Consider the following 24,984-nt stretch of genomic DNA (forward strand, 5'->3'; position numbering starts at 1 on the left):
ATTTTATGAACGACATACTGACCTACCAATACGTTACAAGTTAATAATAACAATTTTTTGTTATAACGCACACACTCAACATAGCCTCGCACTAGGGAAACCCTGTGTCGCGCGTGGCATGGACACACACAGAGACAATCACAAATTACACCCAAACTCAGAAGAGAAATAAATGTAGGCCATACAAATGTTTCTCCCAATGATAACACAGAACAGGAATTTAAGTAATAATAGAATATAGTAATGTTCAACGGGCTACTTTATTGTTAAGTAAGAATTTTTCCAATCATCTTTGTTATAGAAAATTAGGAAAAGCATAGTGGATGCACCCCATATATAGGTTTAAGAGCGGTTAAACACGGCGACTTTTAGCAGTGATACAAACGCGATACATACACGATGTAGTCGCTAATCGTCTACCTTTACACACACGCGTGATTTTAAGCAGCGATACATACGCGATGCAGTTGCTAATCGTCTACCTTTACACACACGCGCGATTTTAAGCAGCGACGCAAACGCGATGCATACGCGATGCAGTCGCTAATCGTCTGCCTTTACACACACGCGCGATTTTAAGCAGCGATACATACGCGATGCAGTTGCTAATCGTCTACCTTTACACACACGCGCGATTTTAAGCAGCAATGCAAACGCGATGCTCACGCGATGCAGTCGCAATTCGTCTGCCTTTACACACACGCGCGATTTTAAGCAGCGATGCAAACGTGATGCGTACGCGATGCAGTCGCTAATCGTCTGCCTTTACACACACGCGCGATTTTAAGCAGCGCACTATGGAAAATCGAGGTCTGTTTCAGATCAAAAATCAATAACTTTCTTATTTGTTAAGATAGACTATTGAATTTTTGCACAAGCATAGAGTATTAAATACTGCTTTAGTTAAAGTTCAGATGCTATACTTTTATAAGAGTATGTTTATTTTTGAAAAAAAAAATGAAAAAATATATTTCAGAAATAGCTTTTATTTGATTTCCTTAAGGACAACGCTACTTATATTATTAATAAAAATGTATTATTACATTAGTTTTTTAAAAACAATCATGTTTAAGCTCTTATCTATTTAATTAAGAAATTAAAAGTTATAAGATTACAAACACGTATAGTAAAAAAGTTACAAAATACTAATTTAAAAGTAAAATAATTTTAGAAATGTATGTATGTCAATGTGTATATTATGTTTTATTATACTTGTTGAACTTCAGGATCCAAAATGAGTTCTTTCACTTTTAAAAGATCCAGGGTATCTTCATCAAGTGCCTTCACACTTTTGCTATATGTTTTTCTAAGACTGGAAATGTACGGATCTGATGTGTAGAGAAGAGTGTGAAATACATCCTCATTTCTAGCTGATCGAGAGCACTTCCTGGCATGATGTAGGCGAAATTTTTTATAATCCTTATTACGGGATTCTTGTGCATCTTCGGAAAGTTGACCAATAGGAATTACACCAAAATGATTAATGACACTTTCACCATGAATCAAAATTTTGTGTACTGAAGAAGGCATGTAGTACCATTCATAATTACTTACATAAATCCTGGCATTTTCCATGGCATATTTGCCAAATTTTTCTGCATTTATCATTACGCCTGATGAAAGAGCCTGTAAAATAATGTACACCCTTTTGATCAAATTCACATCCACTCCGGTGATTTCAGAAGAACAATTTGCGTTGTGAAAAAATCGTCTAGCAGTATTACCGTCATTGGTATTACCACTTCCTTGTCGTGGTTTGTCGATGATCAATCCTAGCTCCTCCCGAAAAAGTTTTTGGACTAGGGTTTTCTTTTCTTGCTTTTGTCTTTTCTTTTCTTCACTTGTGTCTGACCATGTCCGAAAAGAAAGATTATATGAGATATGTAATACCATTTCCATACAACGAATCCAGGCATGCAATGTGGAAAGTCCGGATTGATATGCATTTTCATTTTCTGGCCTACTAGTGACTTTAGTCAGATCATTCATTTGCCGTAGCTCCACAGATTGTACACGTGGATCCATATGGTGTATCTGTTAATACTTGAGCTACTTTCCCTTCTATCATAGTCAGAAAGAGTTCGTGCTTAACATTCACTCCTTCACCTTCTTTATTAATTAATGATGGCCATCATTTTTATGCAAGCAAGGAAATTATTTGGTTCTTTATTTCATCAACAACAGCTTTAGTTTTGTCAGGAGTTTCTTTACAAAATTCTATCGGTATGGGCCGACAAAAACGGACTGACGGAGGCACTGGATTTTGCCAGACAATGTCGCCAGTAAGCTCATTGACTAATTTAATAGGCACTAACGACGTAATAAACAAATTTGCATCAGAAACAAGTTCAGACTCCTCTGGAAGTTTTTGTTTGTACTGACTTTGACCAGATGAACCATCACATCCCCATTTACTGTATAAAACTAAATGACACAATCCATTCTTATACACCGAATCTATGGTCAAAATCCTAGCTACAGTGTGGTCCAATAAATTTTGAAGGTTTAGTACTTTTGCATGTGTATTTGTAATTTCTATTGCTGTAGGTGGTGGATAATATGTCTGTTTGATTTCTTGTATTTTATAAAATGGTGGGAATAGAACACAGTCTCGTTCGTTTGTTAAATTCCTTAAGTATATATATTGTGCTTTCGTTAAATCTAAGTCAATGAAAACACTCAATGCTTCTTGATCCATTAGCATTTTGCTCTCGCTTGCGTTTTCTATGAGATTCAAATATAGAGACTTTGTATCATCACGGTCAGCAAGCCTTAGTTTTTCCACGAGTTTTGCTTCTATTTCTTCTCCTATTGAACGTAAGCGTAAACGAGTGAACAAAAAATAAAATATCTATCGCATTAACTGAAGTAATCTGTCTGTTCATCGTACATTGATCTTTTGTAATACACGTTTTTAACGCTGGAAGAACAAGACTCGACATCGGTGTTAAGACAAATGTTCCTGAAGATTTATCATATTTCACATGCGCTGGAATGGACCGAGAGAGTAGACTTCATAAATCTAAAAGTTCGCATCATAGTTTACTGTCAGCCTTGGTAGACTGCTAGTTTTTAAATTTTGATATATTCATTGTCGTCGTTCCTTCCTTTTAAATACTTGCCAACTTGAAATGTGTACTTGAAAGTTCAATGTTTGTTTTCAATGAGTTCGGGTAATTCGTTAAGATTCCGTTTCTGTCCTATTTCTGAATTTTAGCAATACTTTTCCTTAGATAAGTTCACCGAAGGTTTGGATAGAGACTTCTACCAATGATTTGTGAGTAAAAGAGTACGTGTATTGGTATTGTATTGACCGTCTATGGTATTGACTATTCGTTATTCCCCTCACGTAAGTTGCGCCTCCATGTGCGACGCTTGTTAATAATATATGACAGGGCTTCGGATAAACAAAATATATTGCAGGCTACAAATATAAGAACCGGCTAAAAATGGAATAAAATACTAAGGGTAATCGACCTCCGAAATGATTTGCGGTTTCATTCGCGTTATAATCTATACGATTTGTATTTTTTAAATCTTACAATTTCAGGAATTTCAATGATTTTTTCTTTTTAAGTGATACTGTATTGCCCACAAATATAACATAATATTCACCCCAAAAGGGTCTATATAACTAATAATTTTAATAGTAATTGCAATTTTAGTAGCAGCATAGCTCCTCGTGTTCGTCCAAGAGTTTGTCTAGGGAAGTACTGCCACCTTACCTATTTTAGCCGCCAAGCAATAATGTGAACAATACTGCGTTCACACATGGTACTTGTCAATTTATGTCTCAGGATGACGGGCGCAGTGGTCGTCGCGCGTCGACGCGTGATTCCATATTTGTATAACACAAATTTGTACCTTAAAAATGGGAAAATAGAGATGAATATGCTGTAGGCGAAAAACATGACGCATCACGACGCTTCGACTCTGCGTCAGTGTGAGTTGAGCCTTAGGGCCACTGCCACTGCGCCCGTCACAATGAGACGTAAGTTAACAAGTCCCATACGCATGTAAAATTAATTTGTAGAATATATTTTAAACATTTGAAACAATAAAAACTTTTGACTTATTGTAACGAAACCTGTACATAGCTACAGATTTTCACATAGTTTTCAACTAATAATTAACAGGTATAATAGTTTTGCTGACGCTTGCGCTGCTGACCCCATATTTCTACTTCATCCCTCGTGCGGCTTTGGCGTCAGTGATCATTTGTGCTGTACTACAAATGGTGGACATCGCCATCATCAAGCGATTGTGGGCTTCTAGCAGTAAGTTTGAAAATATTTTGCTAAGGCAGATTAATACAGAAATAAATAATTGCTTTATTTTGTACAATTATACTCCGAAAAATTAAGCTTGATTAGAATGATGTCATCAAAATTAAAACTATGTAAATATGGAGCAGCGTCCTACAATTTATAGTTTGTTTAAACATCACAAAACTATAATTATTTTACATATTTACGCTACCCCACATTTATATACGGTAATTGAAATTCATAAATCATTGATACATTATTAATTCACTAACAAATATTATTAATGTTAAGTTCCACAACAAGTTACATTATTATCGAGTTCTTAGGTTTTCGCGATTGTTACACATGGAAATAAAACAATTTATTCGGATCTAAATCGGGTATATTTGTTTTTTCAGTCATCCGTGACCATAGGAGCTGTAAAGGGACCGGCGTTGGTTTATATATACCTACTCGATTTAGATCCGAAAAAAGAATTTCATTACTCTGAAAGTTAGGTTCGGCAAAATAAAGTTGGTGTTGACTCGTTGAATATATAAAAGTCGATCAATTCATTCGATCAAGCAATAGTGTAGCGGTCATTTTTAAAATGTTACTTGAAACATTTTTGTGAATTATTCGTTTTATTTTGAACAACGTCACAGTGTTACGAATATTACACATAATTTTCGTATAAACTGTATATTTTATCCAATATGTAGTACTATACTGTTATTTAGGTAGGCTTGGATGCGTTTTATGGTAATTAAACTGAAAATTAACTTAAGCCGGAACGTTCACCTTTTTATCTACATAATATGCGTAAGTGCAGACGATATTATTTAACGCTAAACTGGTATGTCATACGTAGATAAATAAAGGTTTATTATGTTATATTGTTATTATTATTGTTATTAAATAGTGGTGTTACGCCTATTCGACATTATTCATAGGGCAGGCCCTATTACTGAATTAAATCAGTTGATTTCACTTATTGCCTTGATATGACACTTATTTGAATAAAATTAGATATGGAGAGAGTAAATACATGACACTAACGCACACATTTAACATAACCGGCACTAGGGAAACCCAGTATCGCGGGTGCCATAGACACACACATAGACAACCACAAATACACCCAAACTCACGAGAGAAATAAATGTAGGCCATACAAATATTTATCCCGGCCGGGAATCGAACCTGGGACCTTTGCGTAGCAGTCCGGCATGATAACCGTTCGGCCACAGAGGCAGTTAAATATGTCATAGATTAGTCGATATACAGGGCTATTTTTAAAATACTAACAACCTCGCAAACTATATTGCTATTATCATAAACAACAACTTTTGTTCCAAGATTTTTGCAAAACATAATAAATTTACCAAAAATATTTTTTTAAGTTTTTGTTGTACTATCTGACACTTTTTACATTAGCATTTTGTACTAAGGTAGTAGCAAGCAGTAGTCTAGTAGTAGATCAAACGTGCAAGTTCTCCGATGACCTCCACTCCCGCTTCTGCGTTTTGCATAAAGTTATCACTACTTAGGTTTAACTCACACTGGCGCAGAGTCGAAGCGTCGCGTCGCGTCATGTTTTTCAACTACACCGCCTGGCGACGCGCGACGACACTCGCATTGTGTGGTCGGCGTCTGACGCCTCACACTCAAGTGACGTGGTGCGTGTCGACGCGTGAAGCCGCTCGAATGCTACCTAGCGTCGACGCGCGTCAAAGTTTAATCCCATATTTGCAAAATACAAATTTGTACCTTAATAATGGGAAAATAGAGATGAATATGCTGCAGGCGAAAAACATGACGCATCACGACACGCTTCGACTCTGCGCCAGTGCGTGTTAAGCCTTAGAGTGATCTATTCTTTCTATATAGAGTGATCTATTTAAATGTATTTATTTGTATGAAAGTAAAGTCTGATGAATTATTAAAAGTCGTGGAACAAAAGTTGTTCTTTGCGATACTAGTAAAATACATAGTCCTGCGAGGTTTTTAGTATTTTGCAAATAATATATTAACATCGATTATCGTATATCGTATATCGACCTGTATATTAACATCGATTTTCGATTTCATTGACCCTATCCCAGCACTGGTTCACGAAGTTTGACATGTATAATTCTAATGAAGCCTAATTTTATAGATTATAATTATGTGATCATTATCTCCGTGCGGGTGTCATTGGAGCGAACAGGGTAGTAATAAAAGCTCCGAAAAATAAATTGAAAATGAACCTATTCAAAATAAATTATGAATATTATTGCGTTATTTACTAAGCTACCGAAACCTTTTGTGCACATAAAATACGGAAACAACCGAATGAAATATTGAAAGTTCCGACAATCTTGCTAGCGCTATACTTCTCAATCAAGTTATACTACCAAATCAGTTTTCTAACTTTTGTCGTAAATCAACTATTTATTATAAATTTAAAAGTGACCTTAAACATTTCATAAACTTTGGTGCTGCTTAAACTATTTCAACGTAGGGAAATATTTAAATAAAAAACAAACTATGACGTTTAAAGCGGTTGCTTCGCCCCAGAAAGACTGCGCTTTCATATGAAATTTTCAAACTGATAGCCAAAGCTCTATAAAAAAATTGTCAAGATGGTGTCGCGTTTGAAGCTCGCACGAAGGGTTGCCGTCTCGGGCTGAACGTTGTAGGTAATTTTCATTAAAATTGAGAGTAGAAAAAGTCAATTTATAACCAATAATATTAGAAATTGAATAATATTATAATATTATATATAAATTAAGCTGGTTTTTACACTTACATTTTCAGTTTTTACATTTTCATTGAACAATTATGTATATGGTCAGCAAATATTTCTTTCGGAGGTTTAGTATATTATTCGGAAATACAGTTTTTTTTTGTGGAATTGTAATTTGAACTACCTTTTGATTATTTGCTAAATGTGATTAATTTTGTCGGTATATTTTGTATTTATTTTTAATTAAATCTTTTTAACGCAGCTTAGTTAGTATTATAGATAGCCTCAGATCGCTGCAATTTCATTGTTTTTGAAACCTTTATTATTTCCTGAACGATTAAGGAATAGACTGCTTGATCAAATGTACTGTTGTCGCTTAACTGTCACCGAAATCGTGAAAATTTTGCCAAATTCAGTATTACATTAGAGAGGCTGTTGGTCGATATTATGTACAGCTGGTAGAAAGGTCTCATAGTTTTCAAAGATGATTATTCATAGCTTTACCTTAGTGTAGGAGCTACGTAGTCACTTCAAACACTTGCTTTTGATATAATATGATGTGAAATCGCGTACCTTCGTTAATATTTCTCTTAAGAGGCTGCTAATTGTGACACCATTCAACCTTGAAACGGGTCTGACGTGACCGAACTTCCACTGCTTTTAACTATTTAGTATGCGAAAAGCCCCTTTCAGAACAAAATAACTCGCTTATCGGAGCTATCTAATCGTGCCAAAGATCCTAAATAATTTAGGGATTTCACCATAATGCCGGGAGCGTTGGGAGTTTCGTTAAATTATTCCTATAGAATGGGCCAAATCCTCTGGAGAGCGGGGAAGTTATTATCGTTTCAACCAAATCATTTGATATGCCGAGTGGTCTGCGGTAGGTATAAGATTAATGAAATTTTGTTGGGCCCAGTCGTCATTTTGCACGAGTGTGCGGATTTCATGTAATTTAAGAAACTTCATTAACTTTTACAAAGCTTTCATTTTATAGGAGACTTTCCTGGAAATGATTCTTCAAAATAGTCATCTTTATGTTTGCCAAAACCAATTTGGGTGATGTCTTTCTTTGAGCAATTATGTTCAGTATTAAGATGAACACATAATTACAAACGGCGACCCAAATTTTCATTACTTTCATTATGGAGGTCAAATTTAATGTTTTTCCCGGTGTACACATCGAAGGCAATAAATATTGTACCCTCAAAAAAACTGAAGACATTGTTACTTTTTAATCTTTCTACGTAAGTTAAAGAAGTTGTACAATTTGTCGACACTTGATGTTGTGGAGATTTAATTCGCTGCGGGATCCCGAGCGTTAGATTTCCCAGGAGGCTTCATTACTCAGTGCCAATGTATGGTTGTTTGTTCTTGTTTCTTGCTACTACTTGAACTGGTGACGGGGTACAAGTCTTTCAATTAAAACAAATGCTTCTACATGGTTCTGCGTTGTACGATTAATATACACATTTCTATGTACTAATTCCGTCAGATTAGCTTTGGGTATTGTAACAAAACCACAGCATAGCTTACTATATAAGTTTTAAGTCCGTCTTTAGCATTTGCTTGTATTATATTATACCTTTCAACTTATATAAACTATGGTAGAGTTGTTACCGATGAGATTGAATCGCCATATATTTTTATCCAGTAAAAGTTTTCTATCTGCTTGAAAAAATATTTACAAATGGTATGTAACTTCCATAAAAAATAGGTTAGAATATAAATGGACTTTTAAAATTTCATTGTGAAACAATTTAACTTATACAGGATTGGATTTAATCCCACTAATGGGCACATTTGTTTGCTGCCTGGTGCTGGGCATAGAGATGGGGCTGATTTGTGGAGTGGGAATCGATGTGATACTTCTGCTGTATTATCATTCACGTCCACCTCTGGACGTGGAATTTGTAGACGTAAGTTCCGTGGATATTTTAAATTCATAGGGTTATAATTATTTTACCAAGGTTATATAAATTTCTTTTATTCTCGTATTTCCATCTTTTAATATATGTAGAAAATTTGTCTATATCATCTATTGAAATTGGAAATTTCTTTTACAATCATTAATACAGTTCTCAAAACAAACCATTATAATCCTGAAAAATATGAAACTAGTTTTCTTTTAAGATTATATACGAAAAATCGTAAATTTAACAATTTCTCATTTTCGTAGAACGGTATTTTGCCATCGCACTATGCAATCTACCCGGTCGGCGGTCTACACTTCGCCGGAGCCGAAAGAGTCCGAGCAAAATTGATTGTTTTGCGAAATTCGAAGGGACTACAAAGGTCAACGCCAACTCCGGAAACACTACGAGGAATACCGGATAACGGGCCTTATGCAAATGTAGCTAATGGCGGTAATATTCTTGAAACCAATGTAGTCGCAAATGGAACCACCGTCGCAGCTGGAACGCCAAACAGAACATACCTATCAAGCAATGTAAGGAAATTAAATGTTCTCGTGATATATTGCGACGGACTGTACAGAATGGACTACACTTTTTTGCAGGTTTGTGTTTTATTATTCTTAAGAATTAGAAGTTTACGAAATTTCTGTTTAGGCTAGAAAAGTTTTGAACTTTGGTCGTTAAGCCTCATAAGGTGATGAAAGTAAAGGTGTTACGAAGAACAAAGAAAAATGTAGAACAACAAACTAAATAATGGTTGCCATAATTAATCTTTTGTCTAGGTTAAGTTTGGATAAAAGTATAATAATGAAAGATGAAGATGCTTCGCATAAAACGTTCATTGGGAGTTTGCTTGTACTTGTGAAATAGGTGTGATTATACTATTCTAAATTCTGATTTCATGGAAAAAGAATGAAAATTGAATATCGCAACCAACCTTTGTGTTCAAGGTTGATATAGAAAAAAACATCTATTATTTATATTTACTTGCGTAAATGGCACAAGTACCCTTTAAGGAGATATAGTTGATTTATACATAGTACGCTACGCTGGCTCAATGAGGGTTGGGAACTATACGTTTTCGAAGACTTACCACGATGTTTTATTTTCACTAGGCTGTCACTTATATCAAATTTTATTTTTATTTTTTTATAATACTAAGTGACGGGACGAACTAGTCGTGTGCCTGGTGATCACTCAGAGTTTCAATCATTAAATCACAAACATCTGAGGGTCATTGCCACCGCGTCTGTTACCCTGAGACACAAGTTGACGATAATTTCACCAGCACACTTACCCTTCAAAACTGGAACGCAGTAATGCTCACATTAAATGCTTGACGGTAGAAAGTAAGATGGCACAATGAGCTCTACTGCTACTGAAAAAATGACATTTCATTTGGCAACATCGTTTCACTCAAGAAATGCTCATTGAACGTAAACATGATAGCAAAAACAAAAAATACGGGGTAACAACAAAACAAAAGCGAGCTAGAGTTGGTGACGCCGTCAAAATTTTAATTAAAAATGTTTCCAGCGCTAGTATTAATTAATATAGTCAGGTATTAGAAATTTAATGGCTAACCGCAATGTCAACTTGAATGCTGCGTTGTTGTGCACACCGCAACGACAGTTTTACTAATAGAAATTCTATTTAATAATTCAAAACGTTTATAAAATACAGACAAATTGCCAGTAGGTTACTTTTATGCGATAGTTACATTGGGAAACGTAATTAAATATCAGCTTTGCTAGTTTATATTTCAGAAACAACGGGATTATAATATTTACAAATAAGAAAGTAAACCCGGTTAGCAAAGCTGTGGTAGGCTAGTGGTTTGATCTACCGCCTCTTTAGCAGAGGCCGTGGGTCTCAGTTGGTGGCCTCAGAGCTTTTCAGAATTTACGTACGAAATTTAATTTGAAATTTACTATGAGCTTTTTGGTGAAACCTGCAGGTCGAACAAGATTCAAAACCGTCGGAAAACGTGTGAAGTCCCCATGTGGGTTGGGGCATATACACGCGCATAAACACTTGCCTGAGAGGAGAATACCCAGCAGTGGTACTTACAAATAGGTTGATGATGATAATGATGAACCTCCGGAAAAATCAAAATAAACTTATAGTTGTATTAAGTAAGATTTATTTTTGAAAGGAAGCGTAAATTTAAGTAGAAAAGTAAAATAAGAATTTGTAATTTTATATGAAGACCGATTAGAGTTAAATGAACTATTTCTAAAAAAGTGAGGCTTTGGCAATCACGCGTGGTAAATCAAAGATGAATCCGGAAATAGAGTCAGCCCGCCATAATATGGCCGTTTGGGAGCTCTGATTTATGTGTCTACTTTTGATTTAGTAAATGACTCGAAATTTTTAACGCCCCGTTGAGTTTTGAACCTGCGTAATAACCTGGCTCAAACACATTCTAGTTTAAAATTACACTAATTATTAGCATATTATACGATAATGATATTCAGGTAGCAATACTGTTAATGAAATTCACTGTATGCAAATGATAGTATACACTAAATAATTTTAAAAACAAATATGCGAACCTACAATTTTCAGAATCACAATATTCAATAATATTCAAAATTTGCGAAATTATTTACGTTTTTGCCGTTGATTTACATGAAATTTTGTGTGCTTGTATAAGCGAATTGTTTTCGTTTAATTTTGGAGAAGGCCTTTTGCTTAAAATAATTAAATATATCTGGTCGCTTCAAGCACAATGTTTTATGTATTTTTATGATAAATTTACTTTGTTGTTAAGACATCATGGATAAATACAAAACCATAATACAATATATTTATTTTTTATTAATTTATTTGGAAAGTAGACTATAATGTTCCGAATTGGTAAGTAACAAAAGAATTAGGCCTGGTAGCAGAGACCGCCTCTCAAGCAGAGAGTTGTGAGTTCAAAACCGTGCTTGCACCTCTGAGTTTACAGAATGTAAGTGCTAAATTCAATTTGAAATTTACCATGAGTTTTTCGGAAAAAGAAAAAAAGCATTGTAAGGAAACATGCACACATTTGCAAAGCAATTTAATCATGCGTGTGAAGTTCCCAATAAGCATTGGGCCATGTTGAAACTACATATTCACCCTCTCATTGTGAAAGGAGGTCTATGCCCAACAGCTAGACTATATATATAGGCTAACTATTATTATTATACTATTACGAGAATTGTAATTTTGTATTATAATACCAAGTAACGGGACGAACAAGTCGTGCGTCTGGTGGTAAGTGACACGCCTATCCATAATAGTTACAGTGCCACTCAGAGCTTTAAGTCGCAAAGATCTTAAGGGCACTGCCGCTGCGCCCGTCACCCTGAGACATAAGTTGACAAGACCCATGTGTCTATATATAAATAGGTAAGATGGCAGTATTTCCCTGGACGAACTCTGTCGCAAGGAGCTCTACTAACTAACTATGATAAAATTTAAATAAATTAGTGTTTGAACGACTGGAAAAGACATTTTCTGCTGATTATAAAGCGCAAAGTGTGGCGCATGAATGGCGAGTCATGTCCGCCATAGTCATCAAGATGGATTTGGGAATGGCCCACGGTTTTCAGAGCATTGAGGCAGTCTTTTTGTACATTATAGCATAAAAATCATCAGTTCTAGCTTGTGCAAATCATCATCCTGAAGCCTTTATTTTAGACTCGAAGGACGCTATCAAGCTCTCTGCATAAAGCTGGCCTAGTGCTATATTCATTTACTAGCTTTCGTATGTATATAATGTATATTTCGTAATCCAATCTTTCCGTGACCTTTTTTTTGTTAAGGTCATCTGAATAATGGCATTGGTACGAACGGCAGATCAATTCACTCGAACCTACAACAAAACAATCCAGTTTATAGTTCCCACTGGGATTAGGAACTTGGTGTCTACATCGCCCGTCTTATCCATTACGAGCGAAGTCTCTGAAACTTTATTTTCACAAAGTCAAGTAGGCAGTCGACTAAGTTTAAATAGGCTGTCTTAATGTTTCTCTGCTGATATCTTGTAATTTTGGTTACTAAAAGGTCACTAAGTTAAGAACCGTTTTTTTCTGTGGGTGTAATAAATAATTTCGATACTTATAGTTTTAGCAACGGTAGAGCTCCTTGTGAAAGAGTTTTCTAGGGAAGTACTGCCACCTGACATATTTCTGAGGCCAAGTAGTAAACTGAGCATTACTCAGCTCAGGTTTGGAATGATCAGGGTACTGGTGAAATTACAAGGACATGGGACTTATCAACTTAAGTCTCAGCGTGACGGGCGTAGTGACTGAGCTCCTAAGATCTTTGCAATTTAAAGCTCTGAGTGGCACTACATCTGCTATGGACAGATGTGTCGCTTACCACTAGACGCAGGGTTTGGGATACTAAATTATCTAGCGAGGTATTATAGATGTTTCTATAACATATAGATTTTCTCATTTAGCCATTTTTTTATGCTTTTATTTCCACTAGTTATAAGCTTTTGTAATTATTTTTATCCGTATACACATGTAGAAGAAACTGTATGTTTACTTTTTAATATAATGTATACGAGCTGAATAATTATGCTCGATGTACACATAATGTTAAGTTTACATCTTAAATTAAAAACTTAAATTGTAGTATTGATTGGAGTGCCATTGAACCTAAATTGTTTTGTGCATCTAATAAATAAATAAAATAGTCATGATTTTTTTATAATAAATATTTATTTGTACAGAGCATCAAGATGATGGTGACAGAGTGGTCACAAAGCGGGAGTATAGTTTGGTGCAACGCGAAACCTGTGATCAGGGAACAATTGGAAAGTGTCCTGAACAATGCCGCATTCTGTGATAGTGAACAGTTAGGAGTTCTTCTCCATAGTAAGTATAATAATAGAGTATAATTATTATTAATTTTATATGGCATTTATATTTATGTATTTACATTTATATGTAGTATTTATATTTAGTAGAAGTAGAACTCCTCGTGAAAGAGTTTGTCCAGGGTAGGACTGCCACATTACCTTACCTATTTCTGTCGCCAACAAATAATGTGAACATTACAGCGTTTGTAGGGTGGGTGTTGGTGAAATTACTGTCTCAGGGTGACAGGCGTAATGGTAGTGTTTCTCAGATCTTTGCGTTAAATCTCAAAGATCTGAGTGACATTGTAACTGTTATGGTCATACGCTTAACACCAGGCGAACGACTTGTCCATCTCGTCAAGTGGTATCATAAAAAAATACAGGTTCGACTCACGACTACCTGTCACGGAGGGAAAGTACTTTAATTATTGTAGGTAGGATTTAGCATCATGGAGACAAAGACTTAAAAAGTTGTTTGCCTTATTTTGGAACTAACCCACACAAATTGCGCAATTTCCCAAAGGAATGACTCGGCCGGTCCTCAATCGATGTGTATGAAATCGTAACAAATCTTACATTTTAAATTACAACCTGTGATAATTAAGGTCACACCACGTTTAGTTTATGGGAAAATATTCAATTGTAAAATTTGCCCGCCCACATGTGCAGAACAAAAAAATAAGGAAAACAGACTGCTGCGCTTGCGTAGGAAATTGACATTCCATCTAGTTTATTAACATTACGACTACCTATATATACCTACAATACTACATTAGCTTAGACGCAACCACTGCTGAGCCCATGAGCTTGCCAACTCTCCCGTTCATGTGCCGTCCGTGCATTCAGCCGCTGCCGGCCATCTTTCTCAGTTCGTCCGTCCTATTGTGCCGCACACTTTGTTTGCCATGATGTGATCGCCACTCTAGAACAAGTCTACTCTCTAAGCCAAACAAGGCTGCTCCCACTGCCACTTAAGCTTACTGACTTTACGAATTATGTCGGACAGTTTAATTCTCTGACGTATGACTTCATTAGGAATTCGGTTCAGAGGAACCCCAAGCAAGCTCGCTCCATCGCACGCTGAGCGACTTTAAATTTGTGGATAAGGACTTTTGTTAATGTCCACGTTTCGGCTCTATAAGACATAACTGCTAGAACGCAGTGGTTGAACGTTTTTGTTTTTAGACTCCATGGGGTTGACTACCCGAAGACGTGGCTAAGTTTCCCAGCCCAAATGAATTCTCATGTCGGCTTCCTTCTCGAAATAATAATTGTGCTTGCCAAGCTGGATACTTTGGCCAAGGTAGACTTAATTATGCACAACCTTAAAAGCAGCCCCACCTACGGTTACAGGTCCCGGGGCGACATTTGTCTTAAATGTAACTTTTGTTTTGTTCAAATTCGTCCTAATATCAATCTATTCGCTGAAAATGTATGACCGCCTACGGAATGGCATGCAAGAAGAAAAAACATAAAGTGAATTTATGCATGAAACACATACAAGACAAAAACACATATTAGGTAGTTAGTACCTTGTTTTTTTTGTATTATATAATAGACACGCTTGGCACAACCTTACCTGACGTTGAGCGATGATGTGTCTGACGATGGTACGTATTTGCTTAAAAGTTGTTGCACATTATTTTTGAAGTTGTTTTTGAAGAAAAACTTCAGGGTTTAATCAAATAAAGCATTGAAGAATATTTCCGTTTCAGAAAATGGTTTTTGGGAATTGAGGGAATAGAAACTTTTTCTGAGCTATCATTATGTTCCGGACTGAGAGGTTTCTCACTAATCAAATTCTTAGAAAAACTAACTTACCTACCAAGAATTTCTATTGGACGACTTCTTTATTTTATTGTTTTCCATAATTATGTTCAGGGCAAAATTTAAGTTTCAATTTAAGTATAAAGAAAATAATTAGCAAGGAACGTTGAATAGTTCGTTTGGTCTAAATTAAAAAGCACGATTGTCCTTTTACAAAAAATTTTTTTAAAGAAAAATAATTTTCTACGAGAAAGAATTAAAAAACTAACTAAATTATTATTTATATAGCTATAATTAAGGCCTTCTTAGGTATTAGACTGGAAAAGTGGTATCAGCGTAAATATGTTTATTGTAAGCGAGAACAGTCGATGCTTTTCCGTGTGAACAACATCGAAAACCATTAAAAGGATGTAATCAAACGTGAAACCTCAATATTGTTTTAATTATTATTGAACGTTCTAACGTGATATTACATTTTGTTGTTACCCGATTAAATGACTTTGAAAATACATAATATATTCGTCCTTGGATTCCCTTTGACCCCAGGCAGAGTCTATCGATCGACATTTAGCGCGATCCTGAGAAACCTCTCGTGTTTTACTTACAGTCATCATATCTTTTTATATTTTAATTTGCGACAGTCGTTTGTTACGATTTTGTCTCTAGACGTCATCTGTCACTAACATCTTTTTCTGACAGTTACATAGCGATTATTCGTTTGGAAACCTGTTCAGATTCGGTCAGAGTGATTGGAAGATACACGTGCTCTTTTTTTTGCTAAAGATTTTGTTGACCCTTTTCTTACTCTCTGAACTGCGAATTTGTTTATTTCTGTAGATTTCCCATATCTGTGCGTGCCGTTTATTGTGTTGTGTGTGTTTTGCGTGGTGAAGAATTGGAATAGACTAAAGAGCAGCGTTAAATGTTTAAACATTGGAAAATAAATAAAAGTGTAACTCCCATGACTGACTAGACATTGGCCAAATTCTAAAAGAGAAGCCATCCTTCTTTTTAAAAATAGAATAGAACCTGTTCAAATCTGTGATTCGTTTTGTGTACGCTATGACATGCCGATGTTGCGCCGACATGTTTTATTTTATTTGTATACGTTATTATTAATTTCCGTAGACGGAGAAAACTCTTAATTTCCAATACTTTTGTGTCTTGTTTTCTAATTATTTTTTGACATTGTAAGCTATTCTCTTTCACACTGCTGGCGGATATAATGAATATTTTGGGTTTTATTAGCATCATCATTATTTTAGTTTTTTATTTTTATTTTACTTATTTTATTTTAGTGCTTATTATTATATATTATATTTTCTGTAATTACATATATATTATAATATTATATTAAATGTTGCAAACTAATGCCTACAACGGTAAAGACTCTTTGAGTGATGGGTTGGATTTTCACTCAAAGTCTTCGCTTCCTGATTCTAGTTTTCATAGTGTGTCTCGACCATTAGATGAACTTCTGGAAGCTAACTTTTCAGCCGTCGCGAAAAACTTTAATGCAGTCCATATAAATGCACAAAGTATTCCTGCCCATTATACTGATTTGGTGAGCACTTTCTCAAATAATTCGAATATTCACGCAATATTAGTTTCGGAATCTTTTTTAAAACCATGTCTCCCTTCGTCTTTCTACGAGCTTCCTGGTTTCCATCTCATCCGCAATGATAGGACTGGTAAAGGTGGAGGTGGGGTTGCTATATACCTTAAGAGTAATCTTCCTTTCAATATTCTAGATAAATCCCCTTCTCCTTATTCTGAATCATCTGAGCATCTTTTTGTGGAAGTTCTTTTGGGCCATCAGAAGATCCTTTTGGGAGTTTTTTACAGCCCCAATCTACATGTTCAATATTTTAGTAATTTTGAGACTTTATTGGACGATTTGGCACCCACGGTTGTTAATACAATAATTATGGGTGATTTTACCACCTGCCTGATTAAACACGACTCCCGTTCTACTCGGCTTCGCTCAATCGTGGATTCTACGAATCTTAGCATTCTCCCATCTTCTTCAACGCACCACTTTCCTGGATGCCATCCATCTTTGTTGGACCTTATTATTGTGTCCTCAACTGACCATGTTAGCGTACACGGTCAATTCCCTGCCGAGGCCTTCTCCTATCATGTCCTTATTTTCCTGTCATACAGAATCCGTTGCCCTAAGCCTAAACCTCGGGTGGTATGCAGGGCAATTTTAAGAACTTTAATGAAGGTAGCTTTATGCGTGACCTTGGTGGAATTGACTGGGATGCTGTTCTTAGAGCCCAAACCATCGATCTGAAGCTGGAAATTATCAACTCGATGCTTATCCAGCTTTATGACATCCATGCTCCGCTCCGTCCTGTCCGGCTGAAGCATCTTCGGGCTCCTTGGCTCACAGCAGACTTTAAAGCTTTAATGACCAGGCGCAATCTTGCTAAGGTTCGATATAGAACAGAACAGTTCATTTCTTAAATTGGTCCTACCGGTTATTGAAACAGGGGCCCCATCATCCAGCGCCCCCGGTGCAAATCGTTGAGCCACCGAGGTAGTCCTATTATACTAGAAAGGAAGCAAATATTTGAAAGTCGTCGAAAAAAATTGCTTTCATGAAAAATGTGCCGTTTTAAGATATCTTGGGTTTACAAAAAAATTGGCTACAGTGTCTCTATAGGGGTGCTCTCCCAGGGATGTATTTCAGCTTCGTTCGCTACAGACTGCTAGTGTGACGATTAACATAATTTCGTATTTTTATAATTCAATTAATTGATATAAGAAATCGATATTTGTATATATCGAATTCTTATGTTGTCGCGCTTGCTACAATCTTGGCTCGAAATGGCGTTCATCTGGTTTTTTAAAAAGACCACAGAGCACAGACAATAGAGCTTTATTTATGATACTAGGGGACGGGACGAACAAGTTATGCGCTGGGTGGTAAGCGACACGCCTGGCCATAGCTTTAAATCGGAAAGATCTGAAAAGCACCGCTACTTCGCCCGTCACCCTGAGAGAAGTTGACTAGTCCCATGTGCCTGTAATTTCACCAGCACCGGTACCCTTCAAAATCGGAAAAACCCAGTAATGTTAGTATTACTGCTTGGCGCCATAAATAGGTAAGGTGGCAAGGTGGTTTTATAACTATAGTTTTCGTCCAGGGAAGTACCCATGGATGAACACTACAGTTATAAAAGTATTAATTTAAATAATATAAATAATTTACCAAAAAACATTCCAATTTACGCTACATCGATTCGTAAAATATTTTGACAATGTGAATTTTTTACTAACTTTGAAGCTTGATCGCTATTTACTAGCTGAAACTAAAACAGTAACTCTAAGAATAGATTTACTTTTGTTCGGAGCAAGGTCATTGATTTACTATTGTAGGATTTATTTAGGAAGGTATTTCGAGTCTATCACTATTCATCTGAAACATTCAAGGAAATACATTATAATTAATTTCATTTATTGATATTCAATTTATGGTTACAACACAATTAGTTCGATTGTATTTCGAATTTCGTCGAACAAATGAATGACTTTATAGTTCTGTTGTATATGTCGGTATACTAATGTATACCGCAATAATTCTTATTGTAAAGGAGAGTGTTATATTATAATATATCCGTGGTTTATGTAATTGTTAGCTTGAATTCTTTGAATTTCACGAAACCGTTAACTTTAATTGTGTTAAGGGTAATAAACCGGGTTTGCCGAGGCAAAATTACCTAACGTAGACTGGAAAGACTTAGTTTCACATACCCACTGGACGTATATGTTAAATAATAATTACATAACACTGACAAGAGGTTGAAACACTTGCAATTATGCTTTTGGTGACAGCAAAGAAATTAAAGCAAAATAGAGATTAATGAATTTAGACAATATTTTGGTTCTGAAAATTTTGTTGTAAATTAATAACATTTTTTTGACCATAATAAATTTTATAACTTGCGGATACTGCATGCGGAGGATACTGATTCATCATCAGCTCATTTATATGTCCCACTGCTGCGCACGGGTCTCCTCTCAGGTGAGAGGTTTAGGCCATTGTCCGCCACACTTCGCCCAATGAGAGTTGGGGACTTCACAAGTTTTCCAAGTGTTGTGAACTTCTTCGGTGTGCAAGTTTCACCACAGTGTTTTCTTTCACTGAAAAGCTCATGGTAAATTTCGCACATAAATTCCGACAAACTCAGAGGCGCGAGGCCGGATCTGAACCCACGCAACGGTCTCTGCTTGAGAGGCGGTACGTCAAATTAGGCTACCACGCCTTTACCAGTAGTATTACAGAAGTGTTTTTGTAGATAGAAAAATATTTTTTTGAAATTTTTGCAAATTACAAATAACTATTTAGTTATTCATATTCTTGTGTTGTAATTTTTATAATGTATTCTTTGATTCACTACAATGTGATGTGATATAAATGTTTATTAATTTTTTAATCACCGTTGCATTGTTACTCGAGTTATTTCAACTTCTGTTAGCGACGGTTATTTTCCATAGTTTCCATTTTTGAATAAAAACTAACTAACGTAGCTTTTACTTCCTAATCCTTAGCTTAACAATCACATGGTGAATTAACCGAATTTGTTTGCATTTCCTTGTTGGTTCGACCTCCTCCTGTGGGTTTAGGTTAGGTTAGTATTTGAAAAAGCTGCACGAGTCGAGCGAGCGCAGCGAGTGTGCTACGGTAGCGGCCGAAGAGCGCCACAACTGAATTTGTTTGCATTTGCTAGTTGGTTCGACCTCCTCCTGTGGGTTTAGGTTAGGTTAGTATATGGAATTAAATATTATGTTAAAGTTTTAATATATATATATATTAAATATATATTGTAATACAAAACCACTTAAAGCTGTAAAATACAATTATATTTTGCGATTGCATTTAATGAAATAAAAAAAATCTTATCAACACAATATGGAGCGCTTCAACTATTCGTAAAACGAAATATTCTGTTCTATTATTTAATAGATTATACTGGTAGTACCATTTGTTCATTATGTCACCTAATCATTATATCTAAGGTTTGTTATACTGACGGTTCATTATTCACATTGAAATTATGCCTTATGTTGTTATACCTTTTGTTGATTATATACAGTGAGTGATTATATCCTTAGAAACTATATCAAATGTTGTCGTTATACAAAGTGAAAAAAGATTATTTGTTGTTATATCTTCCATTACACACCCCTTTCTAGGACTTATGGTTTTTACTGTGCGCCCATCTGTTAATTTCTCCGGAGCCTACTCCTTTAAATAATATAGATTATACAAAACGTGTTATTTTTGTATAATATTGGAGACTTCTCAATAATGCTTTACAATATACAATTTGTTGTATGACAAAATTACGTCTTGTCATCTTGTCATTCATTTATCATGTTTTATATTTCTACATTTTTATTTAATATTGAGCCAAACTTAAATTTAGCGCTATTTAAAAGTTACTATTCTATCTACAAAAATTAAATCAATAAAGAAAGAAAGAAAGAAAGAAAGAAAGAAAGAAACATTTATTCGGCTATTACAAATAAAATATACAAATAATAATAATTATATTAACCTAAATTTAAATTAAAAAGTAAACCACTAAAAAATTACCAAAAGATATATATATATATATATATATATATATATATATATATTACTAAGTACATAATTAATAGCCGAAAAGGCTAGCCAGCTCAGCTGGGCAGAGCCACAGCGCTGATTTTCAACTGGAGCCTGAGAAGAGGTAGATAGGCTATGCCTATTTAACAAAAACTAAAAAGAATAACAAGGATTTGATCCGTAACCTAAACATTTAAAATAACAATACCCAATTTATAATATAATTATTACAATGTGCAGCGTGCTCTTAAACAGTATAAAATAACAAAATTAATAATAATAATAATGTCCAAGTCATAACAATACTAAAATACAATACAAACAATACAATTGAAAACAATAACAACAATTTATAAACGAAATATTACTGAAACTCAAACTAAAAAAGTCTTCAGTCGACAGTTCTTTAGTCGCCATTATAAAAAAAAAGTTAGTCACTGAGTAACTTTTTTGAATTCTTCGGTCATCTCATTGGCGGTGTCTTTTTTTATATTTCGCCAGTATCGAGTTTCCAGCTTAGTAATTTTTGTATATTTAGATACTTCTACAGGTTCTGTTGCTTATTTTGGTAGCTGAAATGTTCAGTTTTACGTCAAATGGCACGTTATGATTCGATTCACTAAGTCAAAATAAAAATAGAATCCGCTGGCAGAGTTGTTGGATTTGAGCTGATCAAAGTTAATTGCAGGTCGACAATTATTTGCATTAGGTATGTTTATATAATTTTTTCATTATATGTATGTAACTATCAATATCTATTGGTTTAGTTGATAAGAATAAAAGAATCGGTAATACCAATCGATTATAAATGTCTATTAGAATTGATGTCTGTGAGAACCCGTCGACTGGGAATGATTCCATTGTTCAATTCCAACTGAATTTAACCGATATGACATGACATTGGATTCATATATGATATCGTGAGTATTTGTAAAGTCACCTTTATGTATGTATGTATGTATGTATGTAAACACTTTATTGTACCACAAAGTAAATTACAAATTTTAAGAAACAATTTAAAATATAATAAAAATTAGAGGAAAGTTGGTTTTTGGGTTGGCAATAAAAATAAATAAATAAAGACATTGAATGCTACATATTCAATATATACACAGATAAATAAATGTATTATATGGTAATGTACGTTACACGAATACACATATACTTAGTAACGTTGATACACTAATACAAATGAAATCTGTAGTAAAATGAATGCATAAAATAAAACTATAAATAAATATGTATATGAAATGTAAATAAATATTTCGTTAGCTCTAATTTGAGGAGTCTGAACAATCCCAAGACAAGAAAGGTCACCTTCAAAAGCCCGAACCGAACCCGAAGGTGACTGTCTGACCTCAATCGGGAGAAAGTTCCACATACGAGCAGCATTCACTGTGAACGAGTCCGAATATTTTTGTGAACTGTTTGTGGTAAGATGAGGGACAAATTGGTGCCGGAACACAAGCGGTCACCCATAGCCTGACGGTATTAAAAACGCTCACGTCGATAGCTAGGGGAACATGGGATGCAAAAGGATTTTATAAAGGAAGCATAAAATGTGAGCATTCCTACGTAAACGAATAGGCAACAACTTCAACTCATCTCTAAACTTGAAAATGTGTTTGGATTGAAAACTCAATCAATACACACAAATCTGATAGACTGATTTTGCTGCCGCTCCAATTTATTAAGAAGGCCCTCTCAAAGATCAAGGTAAGCGACGTTACCATAGTCCAGAAGGGGAAAAATAAGCACAAATTTAGTACACAGAGGAAGAAAGTACTGCAGCCACTTGAGGGAATAAAGTGATGCAGATTTTACAAGTTTACTGTCTTTTAGGTTGTCTTTGTGGAATTCTAATCATAGATTAAAATATTAATTGCATAAATGTCATTGCCGATGATGAAGACCTTAGATTCTAAGCGGGTAGCATGGGCGTTTCGTGAGGAGGGCTCGGGTTCGATTTTGTCTGGGTGTTCTGGGCAAAACCTCCGAATTTAATTTTGTTGTTCTGGTACTCATAACCAGGTAATTAGTATTTCTGTCACATTATCATTATTCTTATTTTGCTAACATGATTTTTTTTACAGGTTTATCTGTGATAGAGGAGCAACAACCTCAAGTGGAAGTAATTGGTGATACACAACTTTGATATTTTAACGATATTTTTTTAGCAAATCTTACCTAAACATTCTTGCTTATTATCACGTAAATACAATGTGATTTTTATTATGTACGTAAGTAACAACATCCATTACACCTGTTTTGTCTTTACTCTGAAAATTGACTATTTGATTGTTGGCAGCTTGCACATGATATGTTTTAATTAATTCTTTCTGTGTATTATTTGACCCTACTCATTTATGAGATACTCTTTTAGCGGACTTTATCAGTCTTGCTCATCTTAAGCATCATATACTTTGTAAAGATTTAAATTGCTATGGTATCTAATAAAACGTACATGAATGGAATAAGGTGAACAAAAACATTGTTTCACGCATCCTAATAAATTATACTAAATCATTAAGCGAGTCATAACTTTGGATGATTTAATTTTTTTTCCGTAAACACGATTCTTTTTCTTGTTCTTTATTTTCTTTCTGTTCGTTATCTTATTTGCGTTTTAGGCATAAAAATGTGATAAATATGATATTCGTGTATTAATGCTGTCATTTGGTCCTTAAAAATAGTTTAACAAGGCCACAAGGACTACGTTACTATGTAAAAAACGTTCTTTAAGTGATCATGTATCTTAGTGAAGCATGTTTAAAGTGTATTATAATGTGATGCTGTCTATGTATTTGTATTGTGTGAATGTCGGTCGTCATTATATCGATAATTCGGGGAAAGATAGCGTAAAAGCCAAAATAGAAATTTACAAGATGAGTAAAATAAACATTTTTTTATCTATGTGTACGTAAAAATGATATTTTTTTTTAAATCTAAGCGCGCCTATGGTCTCCGTCTCACCTGATGGAAAGTGACGATGAAGTCGGTGATCGATGGAGCATGCACACGTAAATAACGCCTATTTATACTCTCGTTTTGAAAAGGTCCAAGTTATACCGTTCAAGGAATAAGTCTGCAAGCAGGGAATTCCACCCCTACCCGTTAGCCAAATAAATGTGGAAGCGTAACGCTTCGTGCGAATCTTTGGAATATTCATAACATAGGGATGGAACCCCAGCATATGTCTAGTCCTCCGTTGATGGAAATGACTAGGCACACTCTCCGTGATATGTAATATTTTGATAAATAATAAAATCTTGGACGTTTATTCGAAAGGGTTTGAATATTTTACTTAACCATATCATTATCTCATTTTTAATAAAAATCAGCCTTTACGCCCTTTCTTCCCCTAAGTATCGATATGTAAGCAGAGCTAGAGGGAAGAACAATTTTGTACTGCCTAAGTACGGCTAAATTTGAAAACCTCGTAACGTCGTTTTTGGACAAATACTCTTTTTTTCTCTTCAAGCTCAATATCGGGCAAGAAAAGCTTAAAATATAATTTATAGGCAAATGGTTATATATATATGAAGGTATAATAATAAATTGTCATATAAAAGCATTTCTAGTATTTTTGTTTTATTTTATGCCTACTCAAAAGTTCACATTAATGGAGATACAAGGTTTACGAATTTAGCCAACGACTGGCTGTTCACCTTCAAATAATAATAATAACGCACACACTCATAGCTCCGGCACTAGGGAAACCCTGTATTGCGGGTGCCATGGGTGCCATGCCAAACTTACGAGAGAAATATATATAGACCATACAAATATTTCTCTCGGTCCGGGAAACGAACCCGGGCCTCTGCGTGGCAGTCCAGCAACTATAGCATAGTTGCTGGACGTTTCTCAAC

General features: G+C 35.1%; 1 protein-coding gene across 2 annotated transcripts in view; it reads left to right on the forward strand.

Annotated features, from left to right (window-relative positions):
* Positions 1 to 24,716, forward strand: part of LOC113228492 (sodium-independent sulfate anion transporter-like) — a 51,416-nt gene extending 26,700 nt beyond the window's left edge. Inside the window, exons 8-12 of one of the 2 annotated variants that reach the window (XM_026461821.1) lie at positions 4,137 to 4,277; positions 8,749 to 8,894; positions 9,155 to 9,493; positions 13,606 to 13,750; positions 23,209 to 24,716. In XM_026461821.1, the coding sequence (XP_026317606.1) occupies positions 4,137 to 4,277; positions 8,749 to 8,894; positions 9,155 to 9,493; positions 13,606 to 13,750; positions 23,209 to 23,270 (833 nt within the window). In that variant the 3' untranslated portion in view covers positions 23,271 to 24,716. The remainder of the gene's footprint in view (positions 1 to 4,136; positions 4,278 to 8,748; positions 8,895 to 9,154; positions 9,494 to 13,605; positions 13,751 to 23,208) is intronic. The other variant, XM_026461822.1, reaches the window with a different exon arrangement.
* The last annotated feature ends 268 nt before the right edge of the window (positions 24,717 to 24,984 follow it).

Source organism: Hyposmocoma kahamanoa, unplaced genomic scaffold, assembly GCF_003589595.1.
Source record: "Hyposmocoma kahamanoa isolate Upper Pololo Valley unplaced genomic scaffold, ASM358959v1 232, whole genome shotgun sequence".
Taxonomy (NCBI): Eukaryota; Metazoa; Arthropoda; class Insecta; order Lepidoptera; family Cosmopterigidae; genus Hyposmocoma; species Hyposmocoma kahamanoa.